This window comes from Nyctereutes procyonoides, unplaced genomic scaffold, assembly GCF_905146905.1.
Source record: "Nyctereutes procyonoides isolate TBG_1078 unplaced genomic scaffold, NYPRO_anot_genome, whole genome shotgun sequence".
NCBI classification, from domain to species: domain Eukaryota; kingdom Metazoa; phylum Chordata; class Mammalia; order Carnivora; family Canidae; genus Nyctereutes; species Nyctereutes procyonoides.
The window spans coordinates 1,143,096-1,157,857 of NW_026575041.1; the positions used below are offsets into that span (position 1 = coordinate 1,143,096).

A 14,762-nucleotide genomic window follows, 5' to 3' on the forward strand; every position below is an offset into this window, starting at 1 on the left:
CACAGCCCCTTAACAGGAGGCTCTGGCCTCTCCCCTTAAGATTCCTTGCTTGGTTCTTCTAGGGTCTAATTTAGGAACAGTTAAGTAATAACTCCATGGTGAAGCTGAGGCTTGGGGCTTCCCTGCAGCTCCCAGAGACTGGGCCAGCCTGCACTTTCTGAGGCTTTTGGAGGGGTTCCCCCAGTGTCATGAGGTTTAATCTGTGCTTTCCCCAGAGCTGGATTCCCGGGCTCCCTCTCTAAATGTCTTGCCTAGCATTTAAATGAAAAGAAGAGAACTCCTCTCTGGGCCCCTTCTCCTCAGTAGGGCCTGGTGTTTAGTGGTGTGTGGGGATTCCTTAGAACCTCTGCCAAGGGTTACCCCCTGTGACTAGCCTCTTCACTGTTCCCTTCTGCCTCAGTCCCTGGACTGAACCCCTTCCTTGACCTAGAAAACCTTCCATTTGGGATATTACAAGAACTTCTGGGGTTACCTTATCCCACTGTCCACCTCCCTGTAGCCATTGGCAGAGATGCATTTATAGCAGTCTCAGAATGTGTATTCATGCCAACGGGCCCATCTTTGAGAAGGTATTATGTGGGAGGCCCTCTCCACATGTCAGTCTTAGCTTAGTCTCGCCTCTCCAAACTCCTCCTGTGTCTGTCCTGTCTTCTGCACTGGCCCCCTCTCCTCACCTCCCCCCGATTCTCTAGGTTCAGTCCTTCCTGCTAACATGGAGAGGCTGGTGAGGGCTTGCTCTCCCCGTAGGTAGGCTGATTTCTGTGGAGTGTCTACAAGCGTGGGCAGACCCTCTCACCTGTCCCCTAGCCCGGCCTTAGCAGCTCTGACACATAGCCTCTTTAACGCACTGACAGCTGGGAGAGGCCTCATGTCATGTACGGGCAACTGCTGGATTGGCTTCGATACTTGGTAGCCTGGCAGCCTGTCATCATTGGCCTGGTACAAGGCATCAACTACATCCTGGGCCTGGAATAGTCAGGAAGAAGAGCATCCACCCACTATGGACCTCAGGGCACTCTCCTGCCTGCCCTCCAAGACCTCCTGGGTGGGAAAGACTCAAAAGGGGCACTTGGGCCACTCAGGAACCTTCGGCTGTGCCCGGGCTGGGGAGGGAGTTGATGGAGAGCCAGCCAGTGGGGCTGTCAGCAGTGGGAGCTTTTTAAAAGAAAACTATTTTGATGAATATATTTAAAAACCTTTTTTATTGTGGAGCATAGGAATTGCCCAACTCTTCCAGGCCTCACCCTCCTTGCCTGAGCAGGGCTGGAACAGAGCCACGACATTTTTGGTTTAAAGGAGACTTCTCATCTCTGGCTGAAAGCCTCAGCCCTTCCTGCACCCCCCCCCCCCCCGCCCTTTCTTCCGCCTGTCGCCTGTCGAGCTCCAGCCTGGTTCACTCAGTGTGGGAGAGCTCCCGGACCCGGCCTGGCGCCGCAGATGCACAGTGAGGGCAAGGTGAAGTGTTATCCCTCCTCCCCATCTGGGCCCCAGGACCAGTGTTGTATCTTACTGTCTTCCTTGTCCAAGACCTGTAGACTGATTGAGGCAAGTGGAACCTTGTCCTGACTTTTCCAGGGAGGGAAGCCCTGGGACATCATGTTTCAATGAGAATTTGGGGGCAACCGAAACAGCAGCTTGGGTAACCTGCCCCTAGCCAAGAGCAGAGTCTATGTGTAGTTGAGCCCTGGGGACTACTGTTGGTGGCAGTGATTGGAGGCCTCTTGTGCAAGCAGACCGTCCAGCCCGGAAGCAGTGACAAGTGCCAAAGGACGCTCTCCCACATCACTTCCTTCCCTTAAAGCCTGAGTGAGAGTGCGTGTGTGTTCATCCGTGTGTGGCAGTGGGACTATGACAGATATGACTCCTCCTTGTCGTCAGTGTTCCTTGAAGCTGCTAGGGAATTCCCAGCCCAGGGAATATCCCTCAGTCAGCATCCATGTTCCTGGGTCCTGCCCAGACCTGGCAACAGGGATGGTGGTGGGTGGAAAGAAAAGAGGGCAAGGCCCCAGGAAGTGTGGGTTTTAAAAAGAGGTTCCAGGTAGGCCCCAGCTCTGGCCCTCTGGGTTTTGAAGGAAGTGGGAGGACAAACATGGACCTTCAGCACTGGGTTCCTGGGGAATATGGCCCAGCTGACCCTGCCCTTTCAAGTGTAGCAAGAGCCAAGCAGGATCTTGTCACTCCATTCTGAATAAAGCTCTATGAGCTGGGTTGGAAAGCTGGACATCCATTTTGCTTTATTCTTCCCTGGGGTCCCTGGGAATGCCTTGCCTTTGCTACCTTTTACTGTTCCCATTTGAAAGCTGAATCCAAGGGGTGGTTGGCCCTGCCCCTTACCCATGGGAATGGTGGGATGCCAGGCTCCTGTCCTGTGGCAGAAGGGCACTGGAGCATCACTGGGTGACTCTCTCCTCACCGCCTGAGGTCAGTGCCCTTCTACGGCACCCCTTCTCATGGGCCACTCAACTTCAGCTTCTCATATCCAGCTATGGCTTCTCATGGTCCCCCACTGCTTATACCAGTGGGCCTATGCTCAGAGAATGGAATGAGGACCAGTTGTAGGGTCCAGGATCATCCTTTCACTCTTGTCCCCCAATCCCTACACATCAGACTCACATGAAAAGCCAAGACCCAGCTGTCCAAGGCTCTCTTTTCATGCTTCAGCAAGCCTGAGTCCCATGACCTCCCAGCAGCCCAACTCTTATCTTGGTTCCACTCTGAGGTAGAGTCCTGTCTCCTCTCCCTCCCATCTCCTAATCCCATTTCCCAAAAGACTGTGTCTCAGAAGCCCCAAGCAGCCTTACCTCCTGACCCAAGAGCTGGAGATACTGGCACTCCCGTGGGGGAGCTTCATGATTCATCCTCCAAACCTAGTTCCATCTTCCTGGCTCCTCCCTGGAGGAGATGGGAGATGGCTCCCCATCTCCTCCCTGGCTCCCTGGCTTTGTCCCCAGCAATTCCATCCCTGTGATTCCAGAGACCACAGACCTCGGACACTTGGTCTTGTTCTTCATGTTTGATCGGTGTGTGGACTGGGTCACCAGTGCTGGTCTTTCTGCCTCCATAGACACTGGCACGACCCTGATAGTGAGTGCATGCCTCTTCTGGCTTTGCATCCCAGGTGCCTTACTACCTTCCCCTAGTGCTGGCCCTGCTGCAGCCCCAGCTCCATTTGTCCCATCATCTACCAGACTGGTGCATTTGTATAGCTCTGTTGCTGCCGGTGCCAGTTCTAGGCTGCTTGCTCCCTCTCCTCCCTGGGAAGTGCCCTCTCCTCTTTTAGGGCCAGTGCTCCAGCTGGTGTTCAAGTCCTCAGCCTGGTTCTGAGACGTTTCTGCACACAAGGCCGGAGGGTGCTGTCAGCATAGTTCCTGAGGCATGGCTTACGCGGGGCCGAACACAGCCGGACTGAGTGGAGCTTCAAGAATGGGGATTCTGAAAAAGAGGGCTCCTCAGGGCTTCTCGAGAGCCAGGTAGGGAGAGGTCTAGACTTCCTAGTGAACCTAGACCTATAGCTCTGGCCAAGGGGCTGGGATGAGATAAGCGAGAAGGCTGTGCAGGGGTGATGGGTGGATGGGGGTTGGAGGGAGAGAAAGCCAGAGCAAGCCAGAGAAAGCCAGAGCAAGCCAGAGAAAGGCCAGGATGACAGACTGATGTGACCCTGAAATGGTCAAAATGATCCAACTTGGGGTCTCCAGTAACTAGGAGAGTTGACCCCTTGAATATTGGTGTGAATGTGAAAGAACATGAGGCCTGCTCATGTAGAAGCAAGGGCTGGTTCTGAAGAGCAAAGGTGGATGCCAAAGTTCTAACCCTTGGCTGGGACAGAAGAATCCACCTGTGAGAGACTCTTCATGAGTTCATACCATCTGTATCCCTGGGAGGGTAAAGCCGAGGGGGCAGGAAGATTCCAGGCCACCATGAATTTTGGTTCCAGAAGAAGTGCAGTGTACAGGCTGGCATCTTGCTTGTGTAACTTGTTACTCAGAGCCTGCTTTAGATTTCCCAGTTAAAAAAAAAACAAAGCGAAAGTGAAATGGCGGGGGGGGGGGGGGGGGGGGGGGGGGGGGCGGGGGCAGTGCTTTCCCAGCAGGACTTCACTAATCCTGCCCTTCCCAGAACCAGCTCCAGCAAAGCCGGCTTTGCCTCTCTTTGTAGTAGTGTCCCTGGCCCCTCTCTGGGTCCCTTTCTTCATCCCTATAATGAAGGGGTTAGTTAGGGTGGACTCATAATCAGCATGTTAATGGTACTAAGAGCTAGTAGGGTGGGGAAAGACTGTCACTAGATGGTCTTTAGCTTTGTTGCTAAGTACGTAAAGCCCCAGCCTTTGCTGGATGCCTGGAGCAAAGTAGCAGTGCCTGGCAGCCCATTTAGAGGTCAGACCCAGGAAGAGCTGTGGAATATACAGGAAGGACAGGCCCATACAAATGGCTGGGATCCAGGCAAGCCAGAGATGTGAGATAAATGGTTGATTTACATTCTCTTCCGCCCCCAGCTCGAGAGAGGAGGAAGTGGTCACAGATAAATAGAGCCAGGCACACCAGCTCTTGACACATCCGTCAAGACCATGAAACAGAACTGGACACCAGGTGGGACCTGGGGCTGGCATGGGCGGGGGGTCGGGGGTGGGGGGTGGGATTTGAGAACAGAAGGGAGCCGTGCAGATGGCCCTGAGCCTCCCGCCCCCAGGGAACTCCATTCTGCTGTTACGGCTTTCAGCCTGTGTCCAGATGCTGTGGTTCTGGCTCCAGTCCCAAAGTCTCCCTGCGCTCCATTCCAACATGCGGGGCCTGAGGAACCCTTCTGCTCCTCTGATTCCCCGTGCAGAGCCCAGGTATCTCTGCGCCAGAGAGTGTCCAGGCCAGGATGTTGAGCATTCCTGGCAGTCAGACAGCCCTGGCCTTTGTGTCCTGCCCTCAGATCCCAGCCCTTTGCGGGTCCTGCTTTTGTGTGTGCACATGTTCTGTCACCTGGCTGGAGCCACACCTGTACCTCAGGCCACTGCCGCTGCCTCAGCTGGGATCACAAAGGACTCCTGCCCCTCCTGGCTCCTGACAGCTAAGCAGTGCCCAGCACTGGAGGTGACCGGGCCAGAAGTGGAAGTCCCACTGAGTAAGGAGCAATTCTGATGGAAGCCCCAAAGGACATAGTGGGCAGGGGTGGGTTTGGGGCACAGAGAGTCCAAGGGTGGGGTTGATTCCCGAGCTTCCCCCTACCCCACCTACTGCCATGTAGCCCCACCAGCCAGGCCAGCTTGCTAGAGCACTCGGCATGTTCCCTCCGGGAGTGAGTGTGGGTGCAGGGCCCAGCTCCCGAGATGTTCCCTATCTGGTGGGATGGAAAGAGTTCAGACACAAGGATGGTCAGAGGGCTCCCAGGGCCTTGACTGCAATACGTTACAAGGCCCGCCTTGCCACCCCCACTCCAGTCTCCAGCCCTCTCACTCGCTGGCCACCTCAGAAGAGCAGTGGCCTCCTGCTGCCGCCTCCTTGGCCAGGGCTCTTAGTCACCAATGGTGAGCACTAGAAAAGGCCATCCTGAAGAAACAGGCTCAGGAGTCCTCACCTGAACCAAGGACCCATCCCTAGATCCCTTTTGTTCAGCCTTGGGCCTCCCTTGTAGACAAGTGCACTTCCCCATTAATGGACTTCCCCACCTGGGTGGTGCGTACAGCAGCACTCTGGGTTCCTGAATTGTGGGGACTGGGGGACTTGGGGGCAGGGCAGCACGGCAGAGGGGAGCTAACAGCCACACGTGTCTTTAGATGGAATGCTGACCTTGTCCTGTACTGCCTGCAGCCGCTACCCCTTCAGCATCCTCTTCTGGATGGGCAATGGCTCCTTCATCGAGCACCTCCCAGGTCGGCTGAGGGAGGGCAGCACCAGGTGAGGAGTGCAGTGGGGGGGTCAGCCAACATGGTTGGAGGGGGGCGGGGGAGAAGGGCTTCTTCTGCCATCCTCTCATGGTCTTCACTCCTCTTTAGCAGGGAGTCCAGGGGTGAACACACCCAGCTGCGGAGGACTCTGGTGCTAGAGGAGCTGAGCCCCACCCTGCGCAACACCGACTTCTCTTGTGTCTTTGCTGATCCCGCGCACACTGCCCAGGAGCATGTTGTCCTGGCCCAGCTCTGGGTGAGAAAACTGAGGGAAGGTTTCCACGGACAGCAGGAGCAGTATGGGGAGGAAAGGGTGGGCTCTGCCCAGAGTGGCCTCCAGCTAATGTCCACCGTGGAGTTCAGGACTCGGGCAGGGGAGGCATGGCTTGGAGGAAGGTGACGAGAGGTCAGCCACCCTTGGCGCTGACCCTTGTCTGCCTTCTCTTCCCCAGGCTGGGCTGGAGACTGTGGCACGTTCTACCCAAGAAGCCCACCTCCAGCCCCCTCCCGCCTCATCACGACGGAGAAATTCTGAAGCCTAATTGAGTCGTCACATCGTCACTGAGGTCTCCATGCTCTCATAGCTCAGGCCTCCTCCGGCATTGCCTTCATGTTGTATTCTTCCTTTTTCCTTCTAATGCACTGTCCCCACTAAGGGACAGGGGTGAACGCTGTGTCTGGTCCCCAGCTGTGTCTCTGTCACACCCAGCAGGGCCCACAGGGACATGCATAAATGGTTTGTCAATGAAGGCATCTGCTCTGTCATTTAAGCCATCATTCCACTTACAGAACTTGGCTCCTTCTAGGAGGGAGTGTGGGAAGAGGGACTGTTACTCAAGCTAAAGGCTAAAAACCAGGGGATACCAGCCTTCAAAAGAGAAAAAGTGTGGAAAGATCCTGGTGCCCCAGAAAGACCAGGAGAAAGGATTGGAGAGAAGGTAGGTAGTCTGGAAAACTTGTGCTCTAAAGAGCCTACATTTCCCCTTCCCCCATAGACTCAGACAGCACTTAAGGGAGAAAAATAGACTTTATTTACAAGTAATAACATTTAGAAAAGATCCATCCCTGGCCCTTAAAAACCTTCCCATCACTCCAAATCCCACCCCAGTAGAAGTCTGGGGAAAGTGGGGGATAAGCGGCAGCTAAAGGCTGCCCCCGACCCCACCCTGCTGCCACACACAGGCATGGGACCCATCTGTTCTGGAAAAGAGCATCTCTGGGCACCTGAGCCTTTTGGTGGATGGGAGAACCTCTGGGTGCACCCACTAGGTCAATGCCAAGTCCTGGACTTTTCAAAAAGCAAAGGGCCCTGCTAGATTCGGGTACCAGGAGCAGCAGGGACCGGGGCCTGCTCCTCCAATGGTCCCTTGTGAATCCAGAGGCTGAGGAGGACTGACTCGGCCCTCGGGCCCAGCCGCTCAAAGCCGGCCTCAAGTCTGGTTGTGATGGACAAGCGACTTTGCTTTATGAAAACATGAGGCAAGGTAGGGAGAAGACCTAGACTCTCCAGGCCTCCGGAGCCGACTCTGAGGACACATCTGTTCACCTAGTGAAGGCTCCAATGAAGATCCAGGTACCAGGCCGGGGTGTGGGCAGGCATCACTGTCTCTACGGGTTTGGCCACTTTTGGCCTGGGAGCTGAGAGAAGGCACTGAAAGGGACAGCAGAAGGTAAAGGACCAGGCGAGGTCGGCATTGAGGACACAGGTGGGGCCTCTCACTGGTCCTGGCCCTTTAGTGCTTTGCCTAAAAGAGAGAAACACAATCACTTGGCTGAAAACTCGTGATACCAGCCTGTACCGGATGGCTGCAGGAGGCCTCTTTTAGCTCCTGAAGCCCCCTGACTACCTTCCCTTCCATGGGGTGACCTGGACACATCTACTTGCAGGTTATTGGATCCCGGCTGCGCCTAAACAGCCTTGGGTCTCCTCTCTTCCACGAGCAGGTAACCAAGACAGGAAGTGCCCACACTTAGCCCACCTCCAGCAGCCTGGGCCCTGCCTTGGAAACCTCCCGAGGGGTGGCCTGGGGGTGTGCCATACTTCTACCCACTTTCCTAAGAGTCCAGCCACCCACTTCCCTTCCCCATCAGTGCCTCCACCTTGCCCTTGGCCCGAGGGGTGGCAGTGGCAGCAGCGATGGCAGCCGCCGTGGCGGCGCTGGCTGCAGTGGTGGCGATGCGTGGAGAGCGGCGGGTCCCGCCACGGGTGTTGGGGGAGGCCTTGGACAGGGCTTTCTTTGAGGCTCCCCTCCGCAGCAGGCTGTTTCCGAGCTTCTTGGGTGTATTGAGGATGCTGAAAGCCATTGACTGGCGGCGGTCAGCCTGTTGGGGAGGGAGGGGCTGTCAGACTGGGCTGCGTTCATGCCCTGCCACCAAGGTCCCTCCAGCCTCCCGCACTGACCTATTTTTTTTTTTTTTAATTCATGAGAGACCTAGACATGAGGGAGAAGCAGGCTCCATGCAAGGAACCTGATGTGGGACTTGATCCCAGGGCGGAAGGCAGGCACTCAATGGCTGAGCCACCCAGGTGTCTGTGTCATATCCACCCCCCCACCCCCACATTGACCTGCTTAACAACCGGAGCGGCTTTCTTCTGGGCCTCAGTAGTGCTCTGTTTGCGCCCTTCGTGTCGGTCCCGGGGAGTCATGGGGCGTGGGAAACAGCTGGTGGCCTTCTTAGACTATGGGGAAGAGAGGTTCACATCCAGAGCCAGGCGTGTGTCCCAGAGCCAAGGGGGCCTGTAAGTCAACACTGCCTCCCTTCCCAACCGTCCCTGCATTGAGCCCCTGGAGAGTGAAGGCTCTCTATTAATCCATTTTTCAAACTTGGGTAGTGGGGCTTGGCCTGGGCAAGCTACACATGGAATAAAAAAGGAGCCAGGGCCACCTACCTCGGGGGTACCAGGGCCCTGGTGGGGCTCTGAGGAGACCCGTTTGCGCTGCTGCCGGGTGGTGATGCCCGTGCCCTCAGCTATCTGGGCCGGCTGCATGCTGGCTCGGCGCAGGGTCTCCCGGGGGTCGCCAGTTTTCATCTCCTCATCTGTGATGGTAGCCAGGCTCAGGGAAGGCTGTGTGGGGTGGAAGGAGTGGTCAGTGGGGCACAACTGCCCCAGAACAACTCATGGGCCTGGCACGTACAGTAGCTCAGCAGCTCAAGCCTTCCCGTGGGCCGCAGGCCTCCCTTCCTGTTGTCTTCTCTCCTGCCCTACACGATGGCCACAGGAGGAAACCGGAACAGACCTCCTCCACACACTCAGGCCTGCCCATGGGGACTTCACCCCGAGCCCCTCTGTGCCAGCTAGCCCACTGGAAGCACACCGTCACCCTCTGCAGCAGGCCAGAGACCCAGGGCACTAGGGCCAGTGGGTAGTATTAGGGTAAGCCAAGGGAGGAGGAGGGGAGCCAGCATGGGGCCCGAGCTCACCCTGGACTCCAGGGGGTAGCAGGTCTTCAAGTGTGGGGGGCACACCCGGTTGCGCTGCTGCAACTCCGCAATGCGGTTCCAGTCATCCAGCTGCTCTGGTTCATCCTGGCAAGTGCCCATGTAGAAGCTGTTCCTTCCTGTGGAGAGAGAGCAGGGAGATGGGAGCAGGGGGGCTGGAAGGCCAGGAAGAGTGAGGAGAGTGGCAGCGGGTCATTCCCTGGTCCTGGTGCCGTGCCAACCATTGCATCCGCCACTCCTGTCCCTGTGTGTGGACCTACTTCAAGCCTAGGGCCCCAGAGTCCTGCTCTGCTCGGTGCTGCAGATCCAGGAGTGGAGCTCACGGGCCATTTTTACCACCGGGGCTGGCTCACTGCTCTCCCCCTGGGGAGGTTCAAAGAGCTCATCTGCAGAGGCTGTGACATCTTAGAGGCACTAATTAAGGACCAGGAATTGAGATCTAGGGGTCCTGAGGGCAAAAGCCTTCAACAGGAATCTAAGAACACTGGCCCAGCAAGGCTCTTCTGGCACCCCTTACCACGAGATGGGGTAACAGGAGCTGAGTGTCGCTGTCACACTGGCAATCCTGCCTCCTGTGAGCAGTTCCCATTCACCCCGGCTGAGATGAATACCCGCCCTCTGCCCAGCAGAGCCCCTGGACCAACAGGCAAGGCCCTGAGACGGCAAGGAAGAGGGGCAGGCGAGGAGCCGGAAGGCAACCAGCCTCGGGGTTTTGAAAGCTTGTCTCTTTCCTGTGCCAGGATCTCCTCCCCGTCTCATCCTTCATCTTTGTGTGTGTAAAACCCCTCTGGTCCCCTCACCTGGAGGGGCCCCACTGGACACCCCAGCCTGGGAGCGGCGAGCAGAGCTGCGAGTGGTAGGCCGGTAGCCAGGCAGGCTGAGCAGAGCCGAGTTGCCGTCATCAGGGGAGCCCAGGCGAGCTAGAGACTGGGTAGAAGAGGTGGCGCGTGGGCCGGCCTGGGAGGCAGGGGCCGACTGTGTGCTGTAGAAGGAGGAATTGGCACTATCCGGCTCTTCCACGTCTAGCTTCTGGAAGAGAGAATGAAAGTGGTGGGGGGTCCTGACAACCCATGAACCCATGCCGAGGCTGCCTGTTCCCCTCCCCCGAGCGCCTGACATCCCAGCACCACACTGTGTGTCGTGTCCCGTCCCGTGCCCCCCCCCCCCCCGCCGCCCCAGGATCCTTAGCTGCACATGTGTAAGATCTCTGCTTGGGGACTAAGATTCCTACACTAGGTGCTGAGGTGACCTCATTTTCTCTTGCCTACTGACAGTGCAGAGTAGTAGCAGAAGGCAGAGTATGTAGCAGACCATTTTAGAATCCAAGTGCAAGGAAATAAGTGATCAACCTCCAGGCCACAGCTAGCAAGGGCTGAGCTGGGGCTGCAATGCTTGCTTGTCCCCTGCTTGTCTCTCGGGGCCATCAGGCTCCTCCCACAGCTTCTGCCGTCCTTCAACCCAAGCCTGCCAGCACCCTGCCCATCGTGTAGTTCTCCAGCTTCCTGGTAACAAGGGCAACCCACACACAAGAGGGGACCTCTGCCGTACCCCCCAACCTCCTCAGGATACGGAGACAAGGGCCAGTCAGAGCCCGCAGCCTGGCGAGCAGCCCTCTGCGGGGGCCACAGTGCATGGCAGCTGCCGGCAGCTACCTCGGAGGCGTGGAGGCCCGGGGTGGGGCTGCGACTTCCCTCTCCCTCCGGCTTGCACAGGATCAGTGCCTCCAAGCCAGGAGGCATCCAGGTCTAGCCCTGCCCCTTCCTACAAAAGAGGCCTCACATATCCTTGTACTGCTTGGGGTCTTAGCTTTTCCATCTGTAAGATACGGACTAGTCAGCCCTGCCCGTCTCTGGAGGGTGTTGTGAGGGCCCAATGGGAAAGACGCCCTTACGAGCAAGGAAGGGCACTGCCCTGCAGCCCCACTCCCAACGGCCTGACCTTGGTCATGGTGATGTTGATGATTTGCGTGGTGCGCCGACGAGCAGAGCGAGTTTTCCGGCCTGAGTCCAGGAAGCCGTCCCCCAGGGAGTCCAGGCTGCTCTCCAGTGGGGCCTGACCCCGAGCAGGGATGGGGGTGAAGTAGAGAGACTCCAGGGATTCTACCTTGGGGGGCAAGCGCTGGGAGATGGGCGAGGCTGGCTCTCCGGGGATGCTGGTACCATCTGGCTGGGTTCGGGGCAGCTTGCTGTGGCAAAAACATTTTGTTCATTCCTTTGATCCAAAGTGGCCAATTCCTACATTTATAAGCAGACCAGGTCAAGCACCCCATTCTCGCTCTGACTTTTGAAAGGCACCAGGGAAGAAGAGTCTTTGCCCTGGGCCCTCCCTTCACTCCATTCTCCATTCCTGGTGAGACCATCTACTCCAGTGGCTCTCTGAGCTCCTGAACACTGGCAACTCCCGGACTCCACTGTCCCAGACATCCCCACCCACCCCGCCCCGGACACTCAGCTCCGCAGTGAACATCTCCAAACGAAGTCCATCCATCTGTTCCTCCTGCATCTCCTACTTCGGTGAATGGGAGCAGCCTCCAGCTGGACACCTCCAGCCATCCATGAACATGGGCAAAGTCCTACCACTTCCCTCCTGCCCACCTACACAAGTCACCTCACCACACCCCAGTCCGCTCTGGTGTCCTTGGCCTGGTCCACCTCATCTCCCCTCACCTAGACTTAGTGGCACCTGAGAGGAGGCACCAGCCCAGTGATAAGCAAGGACTCAAGCCAGCCTGGCCTGGTTCAAGCCTACCTCTGCCACCGTGGGACCTTGGGCAAATGACTGCCCCTCTGCCCCAGTATCATCTGTTAAAGAGATAATCAGTCCTCACAGAGGACTGTGAGGGCTAAATAAATGCATTGATGTTTTTAAAGTGTTTTCCTAAGAGTACCGACAGTTTCTCAGTTTCTACGCTGGCTGTTAAAATAATCTTTCTAAGATGCCAACTGGACCACATAGTCCTTAATTTCAGACCCTTCCGAGGTCCTTCACTGATGCCTTTAGGATCAAGTCTAAACTTCATTGGGGATCCCAGCCAGGTTCTTTCTTGGCCTCTGCCCTCTGTTCCCCAGGCACATAGGCCTTCAGCAACTCTGCAGGCTGCAGTGACAGCCTTCTGACCGCTTGGGTTTCTTTTTACTCCCACTGTACCCTGTACAAACATCTGGCCTAACACCTGTGACCATTTCTCCTTTTTCTTCTCTACAGATAAGCTCCCAGAGAGCAAAGAGACTACATCTTTGCCTCATTAGGCCCAGTACCCAGGACACAGCCTGACAAACAGCAGGCAGTCCATGGACAGGAAGGAGGCAGGGTGCCGCCTCACCTGGTGACACTGAGGGGAGTCCCCTCCTCGCAGCTCAAATCCAGGCTGTCAATACTCAAGTCCAGCTGAGGCTTAGCCTGGGGATCTCGGCTCTTTAGGGCGTCAGTTGCCACCTGGAACTTGCCCAGGTCTCGAAGCTGCTGGTCAGCGTGAGCAACCTGAGAAGGGGAGGGCAAGGCAGCATGAAGATAAGCCCCAGTCAGCGGCAGCCTGGGAGAGTGGGGCACAGGGCTCCGTCCCAGCAGATGCTTACCTGTGCCTCTAGGCTGCGCACCTGGGCGCTAAGGTGACGGCAGGTCTGCTCAGCCTCCTTGGTCTTCAGCCCGGCCTGCTGGAGCTCCCGGCCCAGCCGCTCAGCCTCAGCCCGAAGCTCCTTGTTCTCCTTCTGCAGCTGCTCCAGGCCCCGGAGCTGCTCCTGCAGCTCTTGGTTCTGCTGCTTCTTGGCATCATAGTGGGTCTTGGCTTTCTCCATCTACTTGGGCAGACAGGGCGGGAGGGGTGGTGGTGAGGGGCGGGGACTGGGGAAGCAACGGGCAGGCAGTAGCATGGCTGGGGGTGGGGAGGTAGAGGGGAGGGGTGGGGGGCTTACCTGTAGCTTGTAGTGCTCTGCTGCCTGCTCCTTCTGGTTCAGCTGGGCCTGCAGCTCACTCAGCTGAGCCTGGAGGCGCTGGGCCTCTAGCTGGCTCTCACCTCCCTGGGCCTAGAAAGCAAGACAAATGCCGATCGGGGTGGCTGGCCTGGCCGCCCTACCCAAATCATAAACTTGCCCTAGCCTCCTGGGCCCCATGGGTGTTTTCAGACTCTTACATATTCTCTCAGGACAGGCACAAAAAATCCTTTTACCTCTGCCCCCAACTCCCACCTAATGACACACCACACACCTCTCGAGGTCCATACTCTGTAAGAACTTTCGCTATCCAGCTACTGCCCTTTCTGGCAGAGTTCTGACAGCCCTATCTTTGCCTTCTTTGCTACCAGGCCCAAACTGTCTCATTCTCTCTCCAGGAGTTGTCTCCCCAGGGAGACTCCCCCACTCCCCAGCAAACTGAGCCTCAGGAACACCTGGGTGGAGAGCACAGAACTAGGCACTTGGCATATGAACTCTCTCAGGACCTGTGAACTCTCTCTCCTTAAAACTACTATGGGAAATAACTTTGTCTCCATTTGATGGATGAAGAAACTGAGCTCAGAGATTTAAACATACTGATCAGGATCACAGCAGAGTATGATTTGAACCTTAGTCCACCTGACTCCAAACCTGTGTGGGCTCATTTACGATGGTGCACGGTCTCCTGTCCAGACCACAGACTCCTCAGGAGCAGGGCCCACATCCAGTTCTCAGTCCCTCTGCAATGCCAGTGAGTGCTTAACTTGCAGCAGGCACTGTACTAGCTGGCCTTAGCTCTCCTACATCTCCGAGCCCCAGGAAAATGGAGAATAGGCATCGGGGTTTTTTGTTTTTAAGGTTTATGTATTTTAGAGATAATATGAGCGGGAGGGGCAGAGGGAGAGAGAGAATCTCGAGGGGACTCCTGAGCGCAGAGCCCAATATGGGGCTTGCTCTCACAAGCCTGGGATCACAACCTGAGCTGAAACCAAGATTCAGATGCTTAACCGACTGCGCCACCCAGGCAGCCCAATAAGCATCTATTCATCACAATTATGGCATGGATGGGAGCTGAGGGAAATGAAGCTCTGAGCTCCCCGCCAATTTCTGTGTCCCACCAGGGCTTTAGTGAGTCCCATGGCCCGTGGTGCCTAATTCCTCTGCCCTTGTTAAAAGCTGTGAAGCCTGAACTTCGACAAAGCAGAGGGTGACGTTGCTGAAAGAATTAAAAGTTGCACTGTAATATTCAATGTTGCTGACACTTCTCGAGGCTATGCTGTCTAGAGCAGTGCTAGCCAAAGAACTTTCTATAGCTATGGAAATATACTAGACTGTCCAACATAACATGGTAGCTCTAGTGACATGTAACTACTAACTAAGCAAGGGAAATGCAACTAGCATGATTGAGGAACGGATTTTTTTTTTTAAGACTTTATTTATTCATGAGAGACACACACACAGAGAGGCAGAGACACAGGCAGAGAGAGAAGCAGGCCCCATGCAGGGAGCCAGACGTGGAA

General features: G+C 56.3%; 3 protein-coding genes across 10 annotated transcripts in view; 2 read left to right on the forward strand and 1 right to left on the reverse strand.

The window, feature by feature from the left end:
- The window catches only part of RNF121 (ring finger protein 121), an 83,107-nt gene extending 80,886 nt beyond the window's left edge, over positions 1 to 2,221 (forward strand). Inside the window, exon 9 of the mRNA XM_055320609.1 lies at positions 855 to 2,221. Coding sequence (XP_055176584.1) covers positions 855 to 975 — 121 coding nt within the window. The 3' untranslated portion in view covers positions 976 to 2,221. The remainder of the gene's footprint in view (positions 1 to 854) is intronic.
- A 132-nt stretch (positions 2,222 to 2,353) lies between these two features.
- IL18BP (interleukin 18 binding protein) lies at positions 2,354 to 6,621 on the forward strand. The gene is given in 7 exon segments (XM_055320610.1): positions 2,354 to 3,470; positions 4,493 to 4,586; positions 4,918 to 5,109; positions 5,762 to 5,882; positions 5,981 to 6,128; positions 6,325 to 6,363; positions 6,366 to 6,621. Coding segments are annotated over 6 exon segments (564 nt in total). The 5' UTR covers positions 2,354 to 3,470; positions 4,493 to 4,564; the 3' UTR covers positions 6,408 to 6,621.
- Positions 6,622 to 6,880: 259 nt separating this feature from the next.
- Positions 6,881 to 14,762, reverse strand: part of NUMA1 (nuclear mitotic apparatus protein 1) — a 76,382-nt gene continuing 68,500 nt past the window's right edge. For all 8 annotated transcript variants that reach the window (XM_055320546.1, XM_055320542.1, XM_055320545.1 and 5 more), the window contains 10 exons: positions 13,225 to 13,335; positions 12,889 to 13,107; positions 12,636 to 12,793; positions 11,252 to 11,498; positions 10,114 to 10,342; positions 9,296 to 9,432; positions 8,763 to 8,939; positions 8,439 to 8,552; positions 7,973 to 8,194; positions 6,881 to 7,617 (listed from right to left, as the gene is read on the reverse strand). In XM_055320546.1, coding sequence (XP_055176521.1) covers positions 7,606 to 7,617; positions 7,973 to 8,194; positions 8,439 to 8,552; positions 8,763 to 8,939; positions 9,296 to 9,432; positions 10,114 to 10,342; positions 11,252 to 11,498; positions 12,636 to 12,793; positions 12,889 to 13,107; positions 13,225 to 13,335 — 1,626 coding nt within the window. In that variant the 3' untranslated portion in view covers positions 6,881 to 7,605. The remainder of the gene's footprint in view (positions 7,618 to 7,972; positions 8,195 to 8,438; positions 8,553 to 8,762; positions 8,940 to 9,295; positions 9,433 to 10,113; positions 10,343 to 11,251; positions 11,499 to 12,635; positions 12,794 to 12,888; positions 13,108 to 13,224; positions 13,336 to 14,762) is intronic.